Source organism: Bombyx mori, chromosome 19 (assembly GCF_030269925.1).
Source record: "Bombyx mori chromosome 19, ASM3026992v2".
Lineage (NCBI taxonomy): Eukaryota > Metazoa > Arthropoda > Insecta > Lepidoptera > Bombycidae > Bombyx > Bombyx mori.
The window spans coordinates 3,774,863-3,796,683 of record NC_085125.1 but is presented as its reverse complement, the minus strand read 5'-3'; the positions used below and the strand labels follow the sequence as shown (position 1 = coordinate 3,796,683).

The window sequence follows — 21,821 nt, the reverse complement described above, 5'->3', positions numbered from 1 at the left end:
AAAAAAAACAATTCCAACATAGCGCGGATGGGTAGGTAAGCTCATGGGGCTCAACCTGAGAGAATTTGCTAACTTGAATTTGAAGTCTTTTTTTTATGACTGAAAGATTACTGGTGACCCGTAGGCCTTTTCAATTTCACCAGGACAGGTGGGCGAGCAAAGGCTCAGCCAGGAGGTGTGGGATTTGCTAACAGCTGCCCGAGCGCCACCGCAAGATACCTAACAGCTCAAGAACAGCTGCTTCGCGAATGAATCTACTACCGGATCGGAATCGCGATCCGCTGAGAAGATCCGGCGAGAAACTCAGCGGGCTGATGCATGGGTTAGGTTGCACGTCGAACTCTTTGTCGAGTTTGACGAGTACGGTTATTTGAAATATGTACCCCGAACCCTGGTATAGTCAGATGTATTTAGGCTTGGTTTAATTAAATGTCCCTGCAATATATTTCTTGAACTCATAAATAATTATCATTTCAACAAAAACAGATTTTGTGTGCATTACATTAACATTTTTTGAACTACGTAATGAATTTAGGAATTATTAATTTTATTATAAAACTAGCTGACCCGGCAGACTTCGTAGTGCCTCAACCGATAAATAAAAGACCTAAACTTTTGTATAAAACAACTTAAAACAAACAAAAGGAATCCATCCGACGGGGGACACATCAAAGGAAAAACATCATTGTTATTTTTATTTAATTTCAAGTATTTTCATATTTATCTACCTTTTAAACTTTCTTTGGACTTCCACAAATAATTCAAGACCAAAATTAGCCAAATCGGTCCAGCCGTTCTCGAGTTTTAGCGAGACATCAGCGGTCTTCCCCAACAACTGCGACATTGGGTTATTCAAGAAAAGAGCATATTCTTAGCTGAAGGGTAGGCAACGCACTGGCGTAAACGCTGGTGACCGTGGGCGGCGGTGAATCACTTACCATCAGGTGACCCGTCTTGCTCGTTTGCCTCTTAGTTGTTATAAAAAAAAAAAAAAAACAGGAATTCATTTTTATATATATAGATACAAGTATCATAACTATCTCTTAATGCATGGTAATGAATATTATCATTTTAACACGAAAGTTGTACTCCTAAAATATTCTTAAAAATAATTAAAAATCACTGAAATTTCAATGTGCTTGTTAATATTCAATATCATTAAAAATAACTGAATTTATTAAAACCGCGCTAATCGTAATTGGCCGTTTCATTCAATTCACTGACTTTTTTTTTGTTGAAGTATTGTTGAAGTTTGTTGAAGTTTTCAATATTTTTTTGATCTACATATGAAATAATTAGACAGTATAAACGCACTTGTAAACAAAACGCTAGTAAATATGGCCATTGCCAGCTGACTGACAAAACCGGCGCATGCGCAATGTAGGCGGGAGGTGATGGTTTGCTAGATATAAAATAATTAATAATTGGGAATTTAATTGTTTTTATGATCGAACAATCACCAATAGTCGTCAAAATGAATTAATCTCAGCGATAAAAATAAAGATATCTAGTACGAAGGGGCAACCTACGGGTGATCATTTGCTTAATTAATTATAAATAAATAAAAGACGAACAAACAATTTTTACATCCGAACATTAACGTACAAAAAATTAAAAATAAAAAAGTCTGAAAATCAAAAAAGGCGGCGTGAGGTGATGATGGTTTGCTTATTAGATATAAAATAATTAACAATTGGGAATTCAATTGTTTTTATGGTCGAACAATCACCAATAGTCAAAATGAATTAATCTCAGCGATAAAAATAAAGATATCTAGTAAGAAAGGGCAACCTACGGGTGATCATTTGTTTAATTAATTATAAATAAATAAAAGATGAATAAACAATTTTCACATCCGAACATTAACGAACAAATGATTAAAAATAAAAAAAATCTGAAAATCAAAAAAGGTGGCGTGAGGTGATGATAGTTTGCTTAATAGATATAAAATAATTAATAATTGGGAATTTAATTGTTTTTATGGTCGAACAATCACCAATAGTCGTCGAACAAACGATAATTGATCAAAGTGAATTAATCTGAGCGATAAAAATAAAGATATCTAGTAAGGGGAACCCACTTAACGGTGATATTTGTTTAATTAATTATAAATAAATAAAAGACGAACAAACAATTCTTACATTCGAACATTAACGAACAAACGACGAACAAATAATTAAAAATAAAAAAATCCGAAAATAAAAAAAGGGGGGCTAAATTTACAGAGTCCTCTCAACTGTGTGGATTATCCATGGAGTTAATAAGTACCTACAACTGGAGTGCTGTCTAATGCCGAGAAATCGGTCTCGAAAGAGAATACTTTTTGGTCGCGGTGTCTTTGTCTAATGTGGTGACCATATAAAATTTATTTATAGGACAAAATTATACACATGCATCAGTTTTGAATTTACCTTAAGTAATTCTGTGTAGCCCTATGTAAATACAAAACACGTGCTTGCAACAGTTTATTTATGTAAATTTAATTCTAAACATTGCTTCGTCGTCATGGTGACTTTTTTCGACGTTTTTTTTGGAAATTGCTGCGTTGTCGAAAATCTAGCACTGAGTTTTATTACAAACATCATTACCTCAGTTCTATTACTTAAACTTCCTCAAATTCATGTTTAACGTCCGAATACTCAACCGCGACTTAAATATTATGTTGAACTTAATTACGCAATTCCTACTTTAATGTACTGGCTAAGTAGGCCGTGCAAATTAATATTTGACACTGCAGCACACATGGTCTGCGCGTATCGGGTGCTCTTTTCCTACATTCACATCTTCAATTGATTTAAAATTGCTTGTATTTTTACTTAGTGCTATTTTCATGACACGTGTATATTAAGTCTACTAGTTACATTTTAGGAAATAAAACACAATGGGTAATAAAATGAAATGAACTGAAATTCATTTATTTGTTATATGTAGATAATTAAATAACTCTTAAATGACAAGTCAATACACATAACACAATACACACAGTACTTGATCTCTATTTACAAAATATTGGTTATATTATTATTATTAAGTTCAGTTAATTTTCTGTAGTCTTATAATATAATATTTCCTCTATTTTATGTAAATTCTTTTTTTTTCACCGAAATACATAATTTATTTTAATCAATATCTAAGTAAACCATGAGTATCATTAAAATTTCGCAATTTAAATTTAAATTCAATTAAAAATCGCCATTTTTCTTTAATAAATCTAAAATCGACTTTATATTTACAGTCACTATTTCGCGACTTTTAAGTTTTTGTTTCAAAACCTTAACATCTTGTCGTAATTTTGCTTTTCTCGGGGTATTTTTTATTTCTTGCGTTTGAGTACTTGATTCTTCTTGTTTGACCTTTATATAGGACATTTTCCAGAAATTCCAACGTCATATTTACTAGAAGATACTCCTCGTTCGCTTAACGTCAGGCAAATGATATACATGCTTGCGTGCGACGTTATTCAATACAATAAAAAAAGTTCAAAAAATACCACGTGGTGGCTCTTGTAATATAAAAAATACATTGCAAAATTATAGTTATTCACGATTGTTTTTTCAAATTTAGTATATGACACAGATTAAGTACAATTTACAAGACAAATGGTATTAAATATTATAATGAGAAAAAATATCTCACATTTTAAAAATATATGCTCACACTAGTAAAAATTTATCAATGAATGTGACATATGGAAGGATATTCCACAAACTGGAGATGATTCTCGCTTACAACCACTTACAATACAAGTGTTCACCATGATTACACGGAAATTTTCACGATTTTCGAAAAAAACAAGCCACAAGCTGTATCAGTGCCCTTTTAACTTCGAACTACAAACGTAAATAGACGCCATTTTTCTTTTGATCCATTCATAGCTCTTTTTCGGTGATGCCAACAATTAATCTGGCTTCCCACCAAATTCAACATGTAAACCATCAGAAATCTACGTACCTACCATTAAATTTTCCATTAAACAGATTTATTATTATTATAGAACAATAATTATTTTGTTAATGAGCTTTATTAATATATGATGCTCTATTAAAAATCAACATATATCATATAATCAATACTTCTTATATAATTTATTTTGATAAATTGTCATCATCAGAAACTAATTTCACCATAACTTTGTACGTTTCTTTTGAACCAATTTAATTTTTGACGTTGATGAAAATTCTAAATTGTCGCAAAATTTTCTAGTTAAGTCATAAAATGTTTACAATCCTGTAAAGTAGATTGATTTTAACCTTTTCGATAATTTTCAACAACGCCCAAGCTACTAAAAAATCCACTAACCATTAAAAGCCATTTTTGATACTAAGACAGGGGTCCAAATTACGAGAATTCGTGGAAAATCCTCTAAGCTAGCTACACTGCTTTTTGTTTGTAAAATGTGCGAGAGGGACACCACCACTTAATAATCATTCTCTTTTCAGACCGTTTTTCCTTACATCTTTTGCTATTTAAAAATAAACTTTAAGCCATAGAGATAAAGTATATTTTTAGTTTTTATGTCAAACCAAGTAAGCACTCCAGTTAGAATAGTAACTCCATGGGATTATCAAACTATGGTACCTACTAGTCTAGTCTGTGATAAAGGCAGAGTTCGGCTAAAAAAGATTAAACTTGGAATCAATTTTAATCGATGCCCGATGAATCGATTCACTATAAAATCAAAGTTATGAAGGTAGAATTTTTTTTTTTATTTTTTTTTTATTGCTAGGTGAGTGAACGAGCTCACAGCCCACCTGGTGCTAAGTGGTTACTGGAGTCCATAGACATTTACGACGTAAATGCGCCACCCACCTTGAGATATAAGTTCTAAGGTCTCAAGTATAGTTACACAAGTTACATAAGTAAATTTATGGAATCGTTCTTTTTTTTTTCGAAGTGTTGTGATACTACAGACGGTCGAATTTATGTGTAATAATACAGACGTAAGAATTAATGATTACGAGACAAAATGACTGCAATTGAGGAAACCTCAACCAAAGTAATTCAAAACACAAATAATTTTCACACATTTTTTTGTTTATTATGTCTGTTGATAAGGGGGAATGGGACTTGGCTTAAGAGTAATCTCCAAGCGCTTGAGGTACTCATACATGAATGTATTGGATTGACGTAAACTGAAGAAAAAACACGTTCTATAGAGTTGGTGACAATTTTTTTGGCGGAATCGCAAGGAATGAAGAGATATGATTTTTCTTTTTTTTATTAGATGCTTAATGAGAGTCAAATATGTTTTAACTGTAAATTAATGAAGGCTAGAAACATTGAAACTCCACGAAAAAGATAAAAAGAAACGAAACCGATGGACATGGCTCTTTCAATACAGTCAAGTTGGGTAACTTTGAATTTCCGTTTGAATAAAAGCTGTTTGAAGACTTTTTTCTTTTTTTTTTCAAACTCTTTTTTGTATAATTACTTGAATAATTATATGAAGCGAAACGTTGAGATGATCAAAATGTCAAATGTGTCATAAAATTGTCAGTTGTGAATAAGTTTTTAAAACTTTGGCGCCTTTTCTGTTGACGGTGATCAACAAGAAACAAGTGTGGCAGAAATCTGAATTAAATATAGAAAAGGTATGTAAAATACTGTTTTTTTAGTTTCTGGAGGTAAAATATTTATTCAACTTGCCCTTTTTCTAATAATTTCGTGATTTTACAATGTTTTTTGCCCATCATTGATTGTCTCACAGATCATTGTAAATTTATTTGAATTTGGTGTAACTTTGAATGATTCAATCTTACCTAATTGCCAATTTTATTTTTAAGGGTAACTTTGACATATTGAGTTGCAATTTATTATCCTTTTTTTCTACTGTTACAGGTTAATAAAATGCCACCAAAAGCAAACATGATTAAGCCTAGTGTGCGTAAATATGGCGTAAAATCAAATTATACCCCAGGTATTTTAGAGGAAGCCCTAGATAAAATCCGATCCATTGAAAGTGTAAGCTCTAACAATGTCACCATTAATGTTTTCAAAAAATGTTTTGGGGGCTGGACGAGGTATTAAAAAAATGAACGGTGCGGTGTAAAGGAGGAGAACATAATATCTTTACTAAAAGAACATCAATTAACAAGAAGGGATGGAAAGCTTTTCATAGATGATGGTATTTTGTTCATGGAATGGGGTGAATGATTTTATCAATAAAATTTTGCTTACCTGTAACCTATGATCTTATCAGTCTTTGTTTATCTCATTTGATAGATAAATAAGTGAAAATTTTTATGTATCTGCTTGATTCTTAATAAACATATCATATATTATTAAAAAACCATGTGTTTCTGTTAAGCTTTTTTGACCTATTCGGAGTAAATATTTGGGGCAAGGCATCCCCAGTGAATGGCAATTTGATGCCGTTGACACTCATTTTATTTTGACACCTCTACATATATTTTAATCTAAATAAAAGTAAAATGTTACCCAAATCAAATATTAATTAGTGAAATATTATAGAGGTTTTTCACTGTCCCAGATAACTCAATTCAAAGTTATCCAAAAGTCGTTGTAACTTTGAATAACCACTAAAGCATCAATTTCTAAACCTTTTCTGTATTAATACATCATATTGGTTAGATAACTTAAATTTTGGAAATCAAAGAACACTTACAAAATAGTGCAACCAATACATTAATTTTATTGGAGTTTACTCCTTTAGAATCGATTTACATATATAGGCCCGGGGTATGAAAATTATGGGGACCAAAATCGTACTAGCATGTCACACGAAATGCGTTATGCGCATTTCGTGTGACATGCTAGTACATGCGCCGGCAGTCCGCCACAAAGCCTCGTACTGATCGCGCGTTTCTCTCATTATTGTATTTTCATATATTTGTTAGTCGTTTGTTTTGTGTCTCGTTAATTTGTTAATAATCTGTAGTGTATCGTGTTGTCGTAATATAGAACTATTTCTCGTATTGTTTCGTTTAATTTTTTATATCCAGTAAACTCCAGTCGTGCGTCGGAGCGGACACACACACTTTTTTTTTTAGTGTACTTAAAAATCTGCGAAAAGTGTTCAAAGTTACCCAACTTGACTGTAATGAATTCCTTGAAGTCTCAGTGATTTCCCACCGCTTACTCACTTAGATTATATTTCACTTCATTTATTCTTATTTTGTTTTATTCAATTTCAAACTGTTGGAGTTTGTATATTAAATGTAATGGCAGGCAACACTTGACACTTGATTAGATTTCGAATATTGGAATTATTTTAAATGTTTTAAAAAACAGATCATTGTATTCTCGTAAGAAAATGTCAGTGACTTCTCATCTAGACACGGCATGAAAAACATGTAATAGTTTTATAAAAAAAATATAAAGTAATATTAATTGTATAATGGCGTAAAAGTGTTCAAGCAATCTGCAATATAATTATAATGAAGCAGTTGTGTTTTTAAATAGCCCCTCATCACCTACAGAACCCAATCCCTCAAATTTAACCGTCCAACACAAACAAATCGATTCCATGCTATACCGCTCCTTTTTTATTTCTCCACCAAATTAAGCAAAGTGTGTATAGCGTTAAATCCTATACTGGCAGTACTGTTTTCTTAAAATGTCGATTGTCATAGTGAAAAGAGAAACGTTTGTTATTAATGAAGTGCAAATATTTTTTTGCGTGTTTGGTTTTAAAATCGATTATTTTTGTTGAGAAGTTCAGTTTTCGATTAATCGGTCTCACGCAATTTAACATCTCTTTACCTGCCTACAGTTTGTGCCTTCTGTGGCAATGTTATTAGTACACAAAGCCGGCGGTGTAATACATAACATAATCAGTAGCAGTCAGTGGTTGCTATTATATTTCACAAATGCTACCTATATTTATTTTGATTTAATTAATTTAAAATTTTAGAAAGACTTGCTTAATTAAATACTTAATTGCTGTGATTCAAATTTGTGTTTAATTTAAATTTGTTCATCGACAAAACACGAATGTAAATTTGGTTTTCTAATAAAAAACGTGACTTAAAACAAAAACTAAAAGGCGATGTTTGATATTTGTATTATCACCTGAGGCAGATAAACACGGAAACGTGACGTGATCAGTCTCATTTGGCAAAACCATTACAGTTCGCACACATCGTTTTGCGGGGCAGTAGGTATCTTTCCGAAGGTATTATAATGGACAAATTATGTACGAGAATATTTGGATATACAAAATTTCTGTGGTCTAAATCAAACCGATGGCATAAAGGTAAGAATTTTTTCTAAAAACAAATGCTTAGAACTTTTCAATAATTTTTTTGTGTAAATAATAAATAATGCAACAAACAACAAATAATGAAAAAAATATTAGTTAGGATATTCCGCGCAACAACTATCTCCCGAATAGGCTGGTCCTGCTGTAACTTAGATATAATTTTTTAATTTTTTTTATTTAATTATTTTGGTCTGACCTTTGATCACTTTCCAGTTACGAAAATTTAATAGAAAACCCTATTATTAAAATGTGTTGTCTGTTTCATATTCATAAACAATTAATCTATGTGCTCCACTAGTATTCTTTTATAGTGTTTTATATATATATATATATATAAAAAATATATGCATGGTTAAGCCACATTTGTTGACTAACTATACATAAATGTACTAAATAAATATCAACTTTATTTGCTTAAAATATACTACATTAATGAAGGGTACAGGTGCTTTTAACTATAAACTGTAGTATCAATAGCCTTGGCGCACCTGTCCTGATGAAACTGGAAAGGCCTCTGGACTATAATTGTTCACCACCTAGTTTATTACGGCTAAAGAAAATTGTACAATCGAGTGAAACTTAAAACAGTTCGTTAATTTGGTTGTCTCCAACCAAACTAACCACTGGACTCCAGTAACCACTAAACACCAAGTGGGCTGTGAGCTCGTCCACCCATCTAAGCAATAAAAAAAAGGTAAAAAATATTAGGCTTACGTGAACAATGACATAGAATCTATATACATTAACATTCAACATTAATATAAAAACGAGTACAATATTGAAATAACCCTTCCGGGTGTGAAGACAACTTGAATATACCGACATATTGATATATATATTGACAGGATAGATCAGTAGCTCCCAACCACCATGTCTCATCACACTGGTGTGGGCCCTTGTCAGCTTTACAAATATGATAGTTTTATATGCCGAATTGCGTTTTCAAGTATAAATTGCATGCAACTATGTAAAGGCATCGTGAATTCTGTAAAGTGGAGTTTATTGTGTCCTGGAATAAGTAAGCTTCAGAAATGCTGCTCTAGATCTCCACCTTGTTGTTGTTAATAGAGTTCGTAGACTCCACAATGTGAATGTTTCCACCCACCTTCAAATAAGGTTGTAGTTTCAATTTTACTTCTAAATCCTACCTATACTTAAAAGGCTATTTCAGCTTCATCCTAACGTGTAGGTGAGCTCACGGTGCTCAAACCAGAGTGTTGGTAACACTGGCCCTCGCAAGAGCACTGCTTCGCAGAATCTACCACCGGATCGGAAACGCGACCCACTGAGAAGATCCGGCGAGAAACTCTGTGTCAATATTGGTTCATTAATAATATAGGTTAAACTTTTCATTATGGTCCGTCGATTTATGGGACAGGGAGGGTGGGTATCTCCTGTACCAGCCTCAACTTGTGGAACCCCATGGTTATGGAGATATCCATGGTGAATTTTTTATATTATTAATCCCCGGTTTCAAATTACGTTGATAGAATGGCACAAATCTATGTGGGCTCACAATATATCATAGCACCAGTAAATGGGTAAACCAGTAAAACTGCAACCTCTCACGTTCTGACAGGATATTAAAACATCAGTACAAAAACATTGTTAGCTTTTTTTTTCTAATTCGCACTTCTGTTCACAAATGTCCTGTATAACCTTGTATAGAACATTACATAATGTAATTTTACGTGTGCACGTTATTTGCACTTTGAACTCCTTAGTCTGTTAGTGTTAATTAGCATTATTGAATACGGTACTAGGTTTCTCCCACGGCTTCTTTTGCGCCCGAGACAATTATGTGAATTGTCGTCGAAAACAAATACACAAAAAAAATACTTTCATTAAATTGTTAGTTTATTAGTAATGTCGGTTGCAAACGTTAACGTAATCCTTTAAGTCCGTTTTTTTTTATTGCCCTTGTAGGCAGACGAGCATACGGCCCACGTGATGGTGAGTGGTTACCGTCGCCCATAGACTTTTAGCAATGCCAGGGGTAGAGCCAAGCCGCTGCCTACCGCTGATCGAGAGATCTCTGAGCAAACGAAATAAAAGATTTTCCGGTAAAAACCACTAATTGTTCTTTCACAATAATTCTGCGTATTACAAATACAATATTATCTGGAAGCATGATCATCGCACTGTCGGTCTATCGAGCGATGTCATCCACTAGGTGAAAGGTCTCCGCTTTGTCAATTCCCATCACTTAATTCTATTAATAGACGTGTTCTAGTTTTGTGTACTTGAACTTTTGAGGCAAATTTTTGTAGGGCACAAAAAGCAGTCGAAAAATTTGTTGATCACTGGTGGTAGGACCTCTTGTGAGTCCGTAAGGGTAGGTACCACCGCGCTGCCTATTTCTGCCGTGAAGCAGTAATGCGTTTCGGTTTGAAGGGTGGGACAGCCGTTGTAACTATACTGAGACCTTAGAACTTATATCTCAAGGTGGGTGGCGCATTTACGTTGTAGGTGTCTATGGGCTCCAGTAACCACTTAACACCAGGTGGGCTGTGAGCTCGTCCACCCATCTAAGCAATAAAAAATAAATAAAAAAGATTAAACTTTCGTTGAAATCCATCCATTAATTAGTTTTAAGACTGAGGAACAAAAGATTTGAATTTGAAGTTGGGTCCTCATATGTTTTTAGCGGAGATCATTACAGCTCTTGGATGAAACCATCCACTTCGGGTTATGTGATCGAAATTATATTGTGTATCGCGTAGTTCACCATTCAATCCGGATACCAGAACGCAGGACGGAATCTAGCAGGAGGGCATGTATTCTAATGGGCCTATAAAACACTAAACTATCGATTATCACGCATAGTTGGTATAAATGGGGCTCTGAATTCGTCTCTGCTCATTTAGAAAATTAATTGAATTCGTCGTGTCCTAAACGATAAGACGTCCAGTGCTTTCGTATCTAGCGATGCAAAGGTGTTCGAAACCCACCGACAGGTACTAATTTTTCTAATGAAATACGTAGTTAACAAATGTTCACGATTGACTTCCACGGTGAAGGAATAACATCGTGTAATAAAAATCAAAACCCACAAAATTATAATTTGCGTAATTATGGGTGGTAGGACCTCTTGTAAGTCCGCACGGGTAGGTACCAGCCTATTTCTACCGTGAAGCAGCAATGCGTTTCGGTTTGAAGGGTGGGGCAGCCGTTGTAACTATACTGAGACCTTAGAACTTATATTTTAAGGTGGGTGGCGCATTTACGTTGTAGATGTCCATGGGCTTAATAAACAAAACATTTCAGGGTTCCTTATATTCGCGCTTATAGAGACGAGAATCTTCCCGGGAGGTCAGGTCGGCTTCCACTGCAACGACCCGGCACTGTCGCATCCGTACACAGGCGATACTATCAGCTGGAAGCTACTGCTGGCCACGGTCATAATCCTACCACTCGTTGTTGTAAGTGCGTTAAGCTGTTACCAATTCATGACGTCCCGAGATCAGAACTATAAGGATGTATTTTTGGACATCAATCAACCGCTTTTCACAAATAAAGGAAACCATTAGATTTTGGCCTTAATAAGATAATCAAAGTTGCAACTCAATCGTTTTTTTTTTTTCTTTCCTAAGCTGGTAGCCTTGAGAGGCTATTCCAGCGTAACCTTAACTAGTAGGTGAGCTCATGGGGCTCAAACCTGACGACGTTGCTAACACGAACCCTAGCAAGAGTCGTGCTTCGCAGAATCTACCACCGGATCGGAAACGCGACCCACTGAGAAGATCCGGCCAGAAACTCAGTGGGCTGTGTCTGAGAGTTAATTTACTCGTCGAGCCCTTCGTCACAAGCGACGGGTTCGACGAGAACGGTGACCGGTGCTTGAAGTACCTAGAAGCACCGTTAGTGGATCGGGAGAATCCGAGATGACGTGTTTTGGACGACGTCGACTGCTTTCCATTCTTTCCGCAGGATCGGGAATGTCTCAATCGTAGAAAGCGACTTCCAACTGCATGCAACACGAACAAACAAACGGTCACTAATATTAATTTATAGTGTATTGTGTAATTTGTATAAATGCTCCTGGTGAATATTAGTTTTTTTTTCTAAATGATATACCTCTAAGGAAGTAACGTAACCCGTATGTCTTATTCTGTGCCCCTGAAAATTACACACAATTATTACGACATCAAAGACAAACATAATCTCACATTGCAGTTTATAATATTAGTATGCTATTATCAGTCTAAAACTATAAAAATCGAGTTTAAAAAAGGTCAGTCAAGTCATAAAAATGAATGAGTTCGCGTCCGGATCATTATAATCTATTGTATAAATTTTATAATAAATACAAACAACAAATTGAAGAGTTTGTTCGTGATTTAAAAAATCTTTTTTAGCTTCATACAAAAAAATCACATACCTAATTCTAGTCCGTATGTCCCATTCATTGCCGGGTATAGGACTTCAATTAATAATGCTATAATGAAATTAATATTTAATTAATAATAGGACTAATTTTGTTCCGGAATAATGTGCGTTTACAAAATAAATGTAAATCGATTTAATTAAGAAGTGTTTCTCTTATTCTTAATTATGAATTGTTAGTCATAATCTTTTGGTACCTTTTTCATAATTTGGTAAATATTAATATGGTTTTAATAAAATAAAATAAAATTATGAGCGCAGCAGAAATAACACGCGAGATTGTGGTCGTGACCCGTGCGGACTCACAGCACACTTACCAACATTAGAAGTTTTACTAAACCTAATAAATTTTACGGGTTTGCCTTTAAACATCATGTTTATCATAGGACTCTTTGCTATTGTACAGATGTTAATAGTGGAAAGAAAATACCACACTAATAAGAGGATAAAGCCGAAAGACCAAGCGCTATATTGGTACAGAGAGTACCTTTTCGGAGTGCTCCTCAACTTGATAACGATACAGCTGATGAAGAGCATCGTCGGATCCCCTAGACCGCACTTTTTCGACACGTGTAGCCCTAAGGAGGCATTGACTTGTGAGGGGTAAGAAATTATATGTATGAATATGATAGTATTATGAACTATAGAAATACGAATGGGTAAGTTACGAATGAGTAATTGTGAATTTTGGAAGTCGTGGTCATTTAATGGTTTTTTTCTTTTTTCTTTTTTGTAGCTTTGGTGGGTGGACGAGCTGACGGCCCACCTGGTGTTAAGTGGTAATTGCAGCCCATATACATCTACAACGTAAATGCCGCCACCCCACTTCGAGACATGAGTTGTAAGGTATCAGTTTTAACAATACAAAAGCTGCCCCGCCCCTCAAACCGAAACACATTACTGCTTCACGGCAGAAATAAGCGGGTGGTGGTGGTACCTACCCGTGCGGACTCATAAAAACTTTTCGGACTTTTATTTTTAATACACGATGTTTTATTCCTTCACCGTGGAAGTCAATCGTGAACATTTGTAAAGTACGTATTTCATTAGAAAAATTGATACTTGTGTGATTCACAAAAATATACGCTCATTTACCGGTATCACCACCCCGCCTATTTCTGCCGTGAAGCATTAATGCGTTTCGGTTTGAAGGTTGGGACAGCCATTGTACTAAACTTGAGACCTTAGAACTAATGTCTCAAAATATCAATGGTAATGTACTGTCCCCATCCTTTCAATTGGACGCACGATTAATATAATTATTTTTCGGCATTCCATAAGGCTAGACCGCCTGTCAAATGTTTTATTAGCGTGTGTTTCTTTATTTTCAACATGTCAGAAATGACTAGGTCCATCTCTGGCTAAGTCGGTGCTCAGTTCCTACTTTGGTGACGATAGTAAGGGCTCTTGGTCGCAAGCTATCTATCCATCAGAGAATAAAAAGATAAATCTATCGCCATCATCGTCTCCATCTCTCTATTTTTACTATTAAGAGCTACGAAACAATTTACTTAGCGATGATACATTAAGTACAATAGAGTAGAACGGGGGATAGGGTGAGAATAAAGACATTCACTTTTAAACTTTCTATTTAAGACTGATTGTTTTGATAATATTGTTGTAACAACATTTCACTGTCGAGTTACTATCGAGTTTCATTAGTGTTCGCGCGATAATCGAAATTCGACCGTAATCACTGGCATTTCAAGATTCATTTTATTCACTGCGTCTCTCATTTGTTGTTAGTATTTTTTTTCTTGTAACTGCGTGATTATATTTCAATAAATCTCGTATATATATTAAGCAAAGATAATTCCCCTAATATGTAGGTAATTAGATCATGAAAATTCTGTAAAATGCCTGTACCTTTATTTATTTATTTAGGTTTTATTTATATTTCCAGGTCTGAATACATAGAAAGCTACACGTGCACGAAAGCTCACTGGCTCAATCAGTCGGATCGTAGCTTTCCTTCAGGACACACGTCTCTAGCTTTTCATGCTGCTATATATTTAGCTGTGAGTCTAGTTTTTTAGTACTTGCTCGCCCACCTGTCCTGGTGAAACTGGAATTGGGCCAGCAGTAATACTTCAATCGCAAAGCGATTTATATATATTTTAGAAATATAGATTTATAAATCAAACAAACCTGTTCATAACACAACAAGTTTGCTTGATGTGGGAATCGAACTCACGACCCTAAAGCTCAACTTACAAGGCCACTACTGCACCACCAAGTCAGCCGGTACATACAAATAGTACTCACACATAAACTAGACTAATTATAAGCTTACACAATGTTCTACATAGACCTATATAGTAGGGACACGACATATTGTTCTATACGTACAATTGCTTATATAAATAGCACCCATTTTGAAGGCACATACATAAACATATATCTATCTCGTTCTTACTCAGCACTTTAACTCGCAGGAAAACAATATAACAGTATTTCAGTGCGTACATAAAATGAAACATGAATATACGTAAATATCTCGTCTCCGTCTAATGAGGCCGAAAATCCGCCATGTTTAGCGCGCCAAATGTCATTGTCACGTCAGTTCGGCCGTCTGTTTTGGGTTGTACATTATTTATTGACTTTGATATCGATTTAATATGATTGCTTATATAAAATTTCTAATTTTATCATGCTTAAAACATACAAAAATAATAATTAAAACATATTTTATAAGATCTCAAGAAGGTCGATGCCCCAAAACCATTATCTATATATATTTAAATTCATTATGGAGCCCTCATCCGAAACATAGATTATACACATAATAATATATTTGAATCCGAAATATCGGGCACCATTTTTCGGTCGGAATCTATTCATCATGACACTAATCATAAATACCTTTTTAAAATATGTCATCAAAACATATTTAGACATTCTGTTTAGATATTTCGGGAAAAAGGCTACCGACAAAATCTCTTCGGAACTATTTAAATAAAATAGTTTTATTCGGCAGTGAGTAAAACACTATTGTAAATTCGTTAAATATTTATTAATTAAGTGATTTTAGAGAGGAAGTCACAAGGAATGACGTTTGTAATTTCATTAACGAATAAATGTTCTGTAGGTGTTTTTTTTTATCAGGCGGTCCCTTGATAAGTTTAAAATTTGAATCACTCTCAGGTGAGAGTGATTCAAATGGTGCGGTGCACCTTCCTTGAGGTGCACTGCGGTAGTCTGTTGCGGACTTTAGAGTCAGCAAAACAATTAAAATAGATTGTAATAGTCTAAGAAAAACACGTACTCAAAATACGATAACATTCAGCATGCTAGAAATGGGCTGATGGCACTGTACTATGCCATATCTTTATGTTTTGCGGCAAACGACAACTTTATAAAATCAGTGTAGCAAATTTTAAAAATCGTCATATCGTTTACTTGGAAAATTTGAAGCACGAACTCGTCTTAGATTTCACATAATATCTAAATCACATCATCTTTACACATAACAATATACTTGATTCCTATTAAAGTATAAATTCTACAAATACATTCATACTCAACAATATTTAAAATAAAATAAGCCAAGAACGTTTATCGATAAAACCTACTAACATTAAAATCTTCTGGGCAGCACTAAAACCGCCATGTTTTGTGGCCAGATGACGTCACAGTGGCACGAATTTTTTGTTGACGTTTCATTTCCATAGGTTTCCTACTTCAGTGATGTTCTATAAGACAATAACTTGTTTTGCGGGTAGTCTAAAATGATTCTCTTCCACACGATAACCTGTTTTGCGGGTAGTTTAAAATTATTATTTTCCACAGTATTACATATCCAACAGATCGAAGGCAAAATCTGCTTCGATAATAGCGATTCAGTTGGTTTTGCTGACGAGCGCGGCTTTCTGCAGCGTGTCCCGGATGAGCGACCACAGGCACCACTGGTGGGACGTGGTGGCCGGCGCCGCCATCAGTCTGCCCCTGCTCTGGTACACTGTTAGTAGAATTTTTTATTTATTGCTTAGATGGGTGGACGAGCTCACAGCCCACCTAGTGTTAAGTGGTCACTGGAGCCCATGGACATCCACAACGTAAATGCGCCACCCACCTTGAGATCGATGCCTCCAATGAACACTAACTCTAACTCAACAATTTTAAAGGACAATGCCCAAAAGTGGGCCAACTTTATGTCAAAACTATTTGTACTTGAAAAACTATGCCTTATTTTTTCACGTTGTTTAGTTTATGTATCAACATTTCTTTCAACCTGGCATTGTTTTACAAAAAAATAAATTACTTATTTGATAACATCCGAAAACTGAGTGCCATAGTTTTTAAATTTGCCAATAGGCAAAGGGTTTAGCCCATAAAGCCTTATAGTAAACCTTTAAGCTGCCAAACGAAAGAGTTGTCTGTGACTTGAACAACAAATTAAAAAAAAAGCTAATGGTTATAATTCAGACTTTTTAGTTTATTTTTGTTCAATTCAATTTTTATATATTGTAATAATAATTATTATTACTTAAAACCATGAATTATTTAATATTTTTAGATATTATTAATTCCATTAGTAAAAATCTCAATGGCCTACCATTACTCTATTCTTATTAAATAATATGATCAGAGAGTTTTGGCAGCAACCCGAGTGAAGCGTCACTTGAAGTTTTATTTAAATGTTTTTTTAATAGTTTATTGTGATGTATAATATATAAATTGGGTGTTGTTTTGTGTATTAAACGTCAATAATCGTTGTTCACGATTGTTGAGGCATTGGAATAAAACTGTGGCTAACATAGCAGTGACTGTTTCTTTTTTTCAAGATAAAAGGTCTGCGGAAATTCACGCTCACTCAACGTGCTATTCATCGAGTTGACGTCAAAACTCCCAAAACGCAATAAAAAAAGATACACCAGCTTTTTATTGAAAAATAATAATATAAATAACTACGACAGACTAGGCTGTATGGGCTACGCTCTTTGTCTGCTTATTGGCGAATTTAAAAACAACAACAACAATATCGTTGCCGGCTTCCGGATTTTCATTTCATTTTATTATTATTATGAGGATATCATAATAATAAAATGTACGTAAGGGCTTATTTCTAGCAACATTAACCACAATTAACTTATTTAATACTGTAATTAATGATGAGAGCGATTATTGATTTCGAAGAAAACAATTAACACCTTAATTTTAGCTGCAGAAAAAAACAGATTTCTCTTAAACCTGGGTGAGAATATCAAAATCGTTTTCTGAATATGAAACGATATTGCTTTGTCTATCAAATTAAGTTAAAACCATCATGACCCGACAGCTTTTTTAGGGGCCCAAACGCCCTAAGAAAATGGGCATGGTCCTTTCGTTTTTCACGCAAATCGCTTCACTATGTTAAAAGTATTACAATTAATCATTATTGATGGGGTTCGAAGCAAGAGTAAATCAGCTAGTTACACAAGAAAAAAACATAAATATATCTGCAATAATAAAGATTTTATAAACATTTTTTTCGTTTAAACGCTCCTCCTGTAAACCTACGAATTTGGAGTTAGCGTAGTGTTCATTGGAGGCATCGAGATATAAGTTCTAAGATCTCAGTATAGTTACAACGGCTGCCCCACCCTTCAAACCGAAACGCATTACTGCTTCACGGCAGAAATAGGCAGGGCGGTGGTACCTACCCGTGCGGACTCACAAGAGGTCCTGCCACCGGTAAAATGGTATGTACATGTCTTTTTTGTTTTATTTCAGATTAGAAATTTATGCAAAAATTTCGATTGTTCTGTAAGTGATGAGGAAGCCGAGAACTTGAAGAACGGGACCGGAGCTTACGTGAAAACTTAATTTTGCAAATTTTACAAATATATTAATAGTAAGAGCACTTTTTTTTTTAAATCTATACCTACACAATCTGATTTTTTATTTATTTATTGATTATAGATTTGTATTATAACTTAAGATGTTAAGCAATACAAATATTTACTTTTTGATGGATATAAAAATGATGGATTTTTGCTAATATTATTTTAATGGTATTATTATACATATTTTTTTTAATGTTTTAAGTATAAAAGAAACATTTCCAGTTATAATAAGAATACTTAGTTTTTATACACGGGTTGGTGTTTTAAAATGGGCCAAGTGTTCGGATGATAGAATTAATTGAAAGCTCAGAAAGCTTCGCCCCAAGTAAGTTTGATGTTGACACGTTTAAGTATTTTTTATTAAATGCAGCTTTGTTATCTCGACTATTATAATCAATTGTATGAATAATATAAATTTTGTTAAACTACCCGCGCGCCACCTGTCGTACGTTGAAGGAACTAGGATAGTAACTGTATGAAGCCTCATCAAAATGCGCATATAGAAATATATACACGGGTACAAATATACATACATACATCCATTTTTAATAGGGCTCTGCGGCACAATAACGCCCCTGACTCTCGATCCGATAGTCGCGGGTTCGATTCCCGGTTCGAGCAAATATATAATTTATCAATTTATATAGTGTAGATAATATTTTGGCAACTAAATTTATTATTTAGATTATGAGTACGCGTTGACGGCAATGTTTATAAAATAGAAAGTGACTTGTGTTTTTTTTTTATAATTTATAAAAATGACGACTGCAGTGAAATGGTAAATCAGTGATTATTAATAGTATGTTGTTATTATTATTATATAAAATGCGTTTAATATAATAATAATGGTATAAATATAGAAGTAATTGGGAGTTTCGTTTTCAAGCGCAAATAGTTATGTAAATACAAATGATTTGATAGATGTTATATCTATGTATATATCGAGGGGAGAAAGGATGTTTGGTTTGAGCGACATTTTTGCAACTTTACAGGAGAGCCATAAGATTCAAATTTGGAGATTATAATAATATCATAAAAAAAAGTCATCTATTTGAATGGTGTAAACTTAATTGAAGTTCAATTAAAAAGATCGAGCTGTTGATGCTAATATATATATTAATACGTGAAGCAGAAACTTTGTACCCCTTTTTACGAAAATTGCGCGGACGGAGTAGTATGAAATATCTCACACTTATAGAGAATATAGAGAAGGAGTGCACAATGCTAATATTTTTTAAAAATAATGCATAAAAGATACATGAAATCAATAAAGAAAACATTACACACACTGCCATGTATTTGACACACACACATAATGTATATTATCATATAACCTTTGGTCTGTGGTCAAATTGAAAATAGGTTAATATTGTTTATCTTTAATATTATTTATCTATAGTGTAGTCTTGGCGAAATCTGTGATTATAGAAGTATAATAAATAGTCTTTGACAATAGAACCATAATAAGTTCAAACTTATAATTTTAATTAATTATAGTCGAATTTCGACTACAGAGGGACCAACCACTAGTACCAAATAAAACGCATCTTTAATTACAAAGATAAATGTTGCGTATTAAGCAAAATGTTGCTTAAACCAAATATCCTTTCATCTCTCGTTAAGCTACTTTTGTCTCATTCTAAAGCTCGGATGTATAGTGCAGTGCAGGCGAGCGAAGCTGCCCATATGAAATATTTCATTTATTTAATACCTAGTCATTTTTCATTCCATTTTTTATTTAATTTAAAAAGAAAGAGGTGTAATATTATTATTAATTTATTAAGTATGTGGTGGAGAAATCAGTATTTCATTACGGATATTATTGTTTTATTTATATAATAAAGAAAAGGAATAAAGAAAAGGTAGGTTTTGTATTTTTTGACAGCAATAAAATTTATCACGAATTTGTATATTTTTATTTTTTAAACTATCCTCCTTGCGTCGATAATCCTCAAATGCTGAGGGTCGTGGTCTCATGAGGCTTTCTTGGGAAAATACTGAAGCCTTATTTGGGTCCGGCTAATTGACCGCCGTCAGACATTCGGCGTTGACTGTTTTACGATGGAAACGGTCGTCCAACTCAACCCTCCTCTTTTCTCATCCGGGCTTGGGACCGGCATTGGCAGAGTTATATATTAGGTTTCTAACTATAGCGCGTCGAATATTCTCGGTGAATCTGACGGAAAACATGAGTTTGGTTGACTTTGACAGATCGGGTAGTCTCCATATGAAACTTAAAGGCGTCTGTTGCGGTAATAAGGTTGTGATTTTAGTAGCTTGATATTTGAAATAAAAATAAGTGTGGTTTGTGTACAACTTTCTATGACACTGTCAAATATATTTAAAACTAGCGACTCGCCCTCGCTTCGCTTCGGAAACATTAAATTTTATTATTAATAGTAATAGCGAATAAGTAACGTTAAAAGACAGAATTTGAAGTAGTCTAGACGTCGGTTGCATTCGTATGTAGCGATGCAACGGTGTTCGAATCCCGCCGGCAGGTACCCATTTTTCTAATGAAATACGTACTTAACAAATGTTCACGATTGACTTTCACGGTGAAGGAATAACATCGTGTAATAAAAATCAAACCCGCAAAATTATAACTTGCGCAATTACTGGTGGTAGAACCTCTTTTGAGTCCGCGCGGGTAGGTACTGCCGCCCTGCTTATTTCTGCCGTGAATCAGTAATGTGTTTCGGTTTGAAGGGTGGGGCAGCCGTTGTAACTATACTGAGACCTTAGAACTTATATCTCAAGGCGGGTGGCGCATTTGCGTCATAGATGTCTATGGGCCCCAGTAACCACCTAACACCAGGCGGGCTGTGAGCTCGTCCACCAATCTAAACAATAAAAAATAAAAATAATTTTTTATTTTACTTTATTATTATTATTTTATTAATTATTATTTATTTATTAAACAACTACCTACCGTCTAGTGTTTCCGTTAGAATTCGGAATCCTGATACTCCGATTAATATTAAGTTTGTTGGAAGAACGGAACTTTTTATTTATTTATTTATTACCCTTGTAGACGAATATACGGTCCACTTGATCGTGAGTGGTTACCGTCGCCCATGGACTTCAGCAATGTCCGGGGCAGAGCCCATCCGCTGCCTAACGTTAAACTGTAAGCAGAGTCAGAACTAAAAGAAATCTTATATCAGAAAATATAATTCGAATAATCCTTCCGAAAGTACTAACCGTTAATGTTTACTCGGCAAAGAGGGCTGTAATATTCCGATATGAAAATAATTTACGACATAATCACGGCCATTAGATAATTATAAGCAATTTCATATCGAGGCAACGTTAGCTTTGTTCCGTTATTATAATTAAAAAGATTCCTTTGTGCAAACAGGAATATCGTTTTAGTATCCTAGTTGACT

General features: G+C 34.3%; 1 protein-coding gene across 1 annotated transcript; it reads left to right on the top strand.

The window, feature by feature from the left end:
* The first annotated feature begins 7,709 nt into the window (after positions 1 to 7,709).
* LOC101736953 (putative phosphatidate phosphatase) lies at positions 7,710 to 20,336 on the top strand. Its single transcript, XM_004933455.5, has 6 exons — positions 7,710 to 8,215; positions 11,489 to 11,643; positions 13,014 to 13,210; positions 14,511 to 14,625; positions 16,397 to 16,567; positions 18,320 to 20,336. The coding sequence occupies exons 1-6, from the start codon at positions 8,143 to 8,145 to the stop codon at positions 18,410 to 18,412; spliced, it is 804 nt and encodes a 267-aa protein (XP_004933512.1). The 5' UTR covers positions 7,710 to 8,142; the 3' UTR covers positions 18,413 to 20,336.
* Positions 20,337 to 21,821: the final 1,485 nt, after the last annotated feature.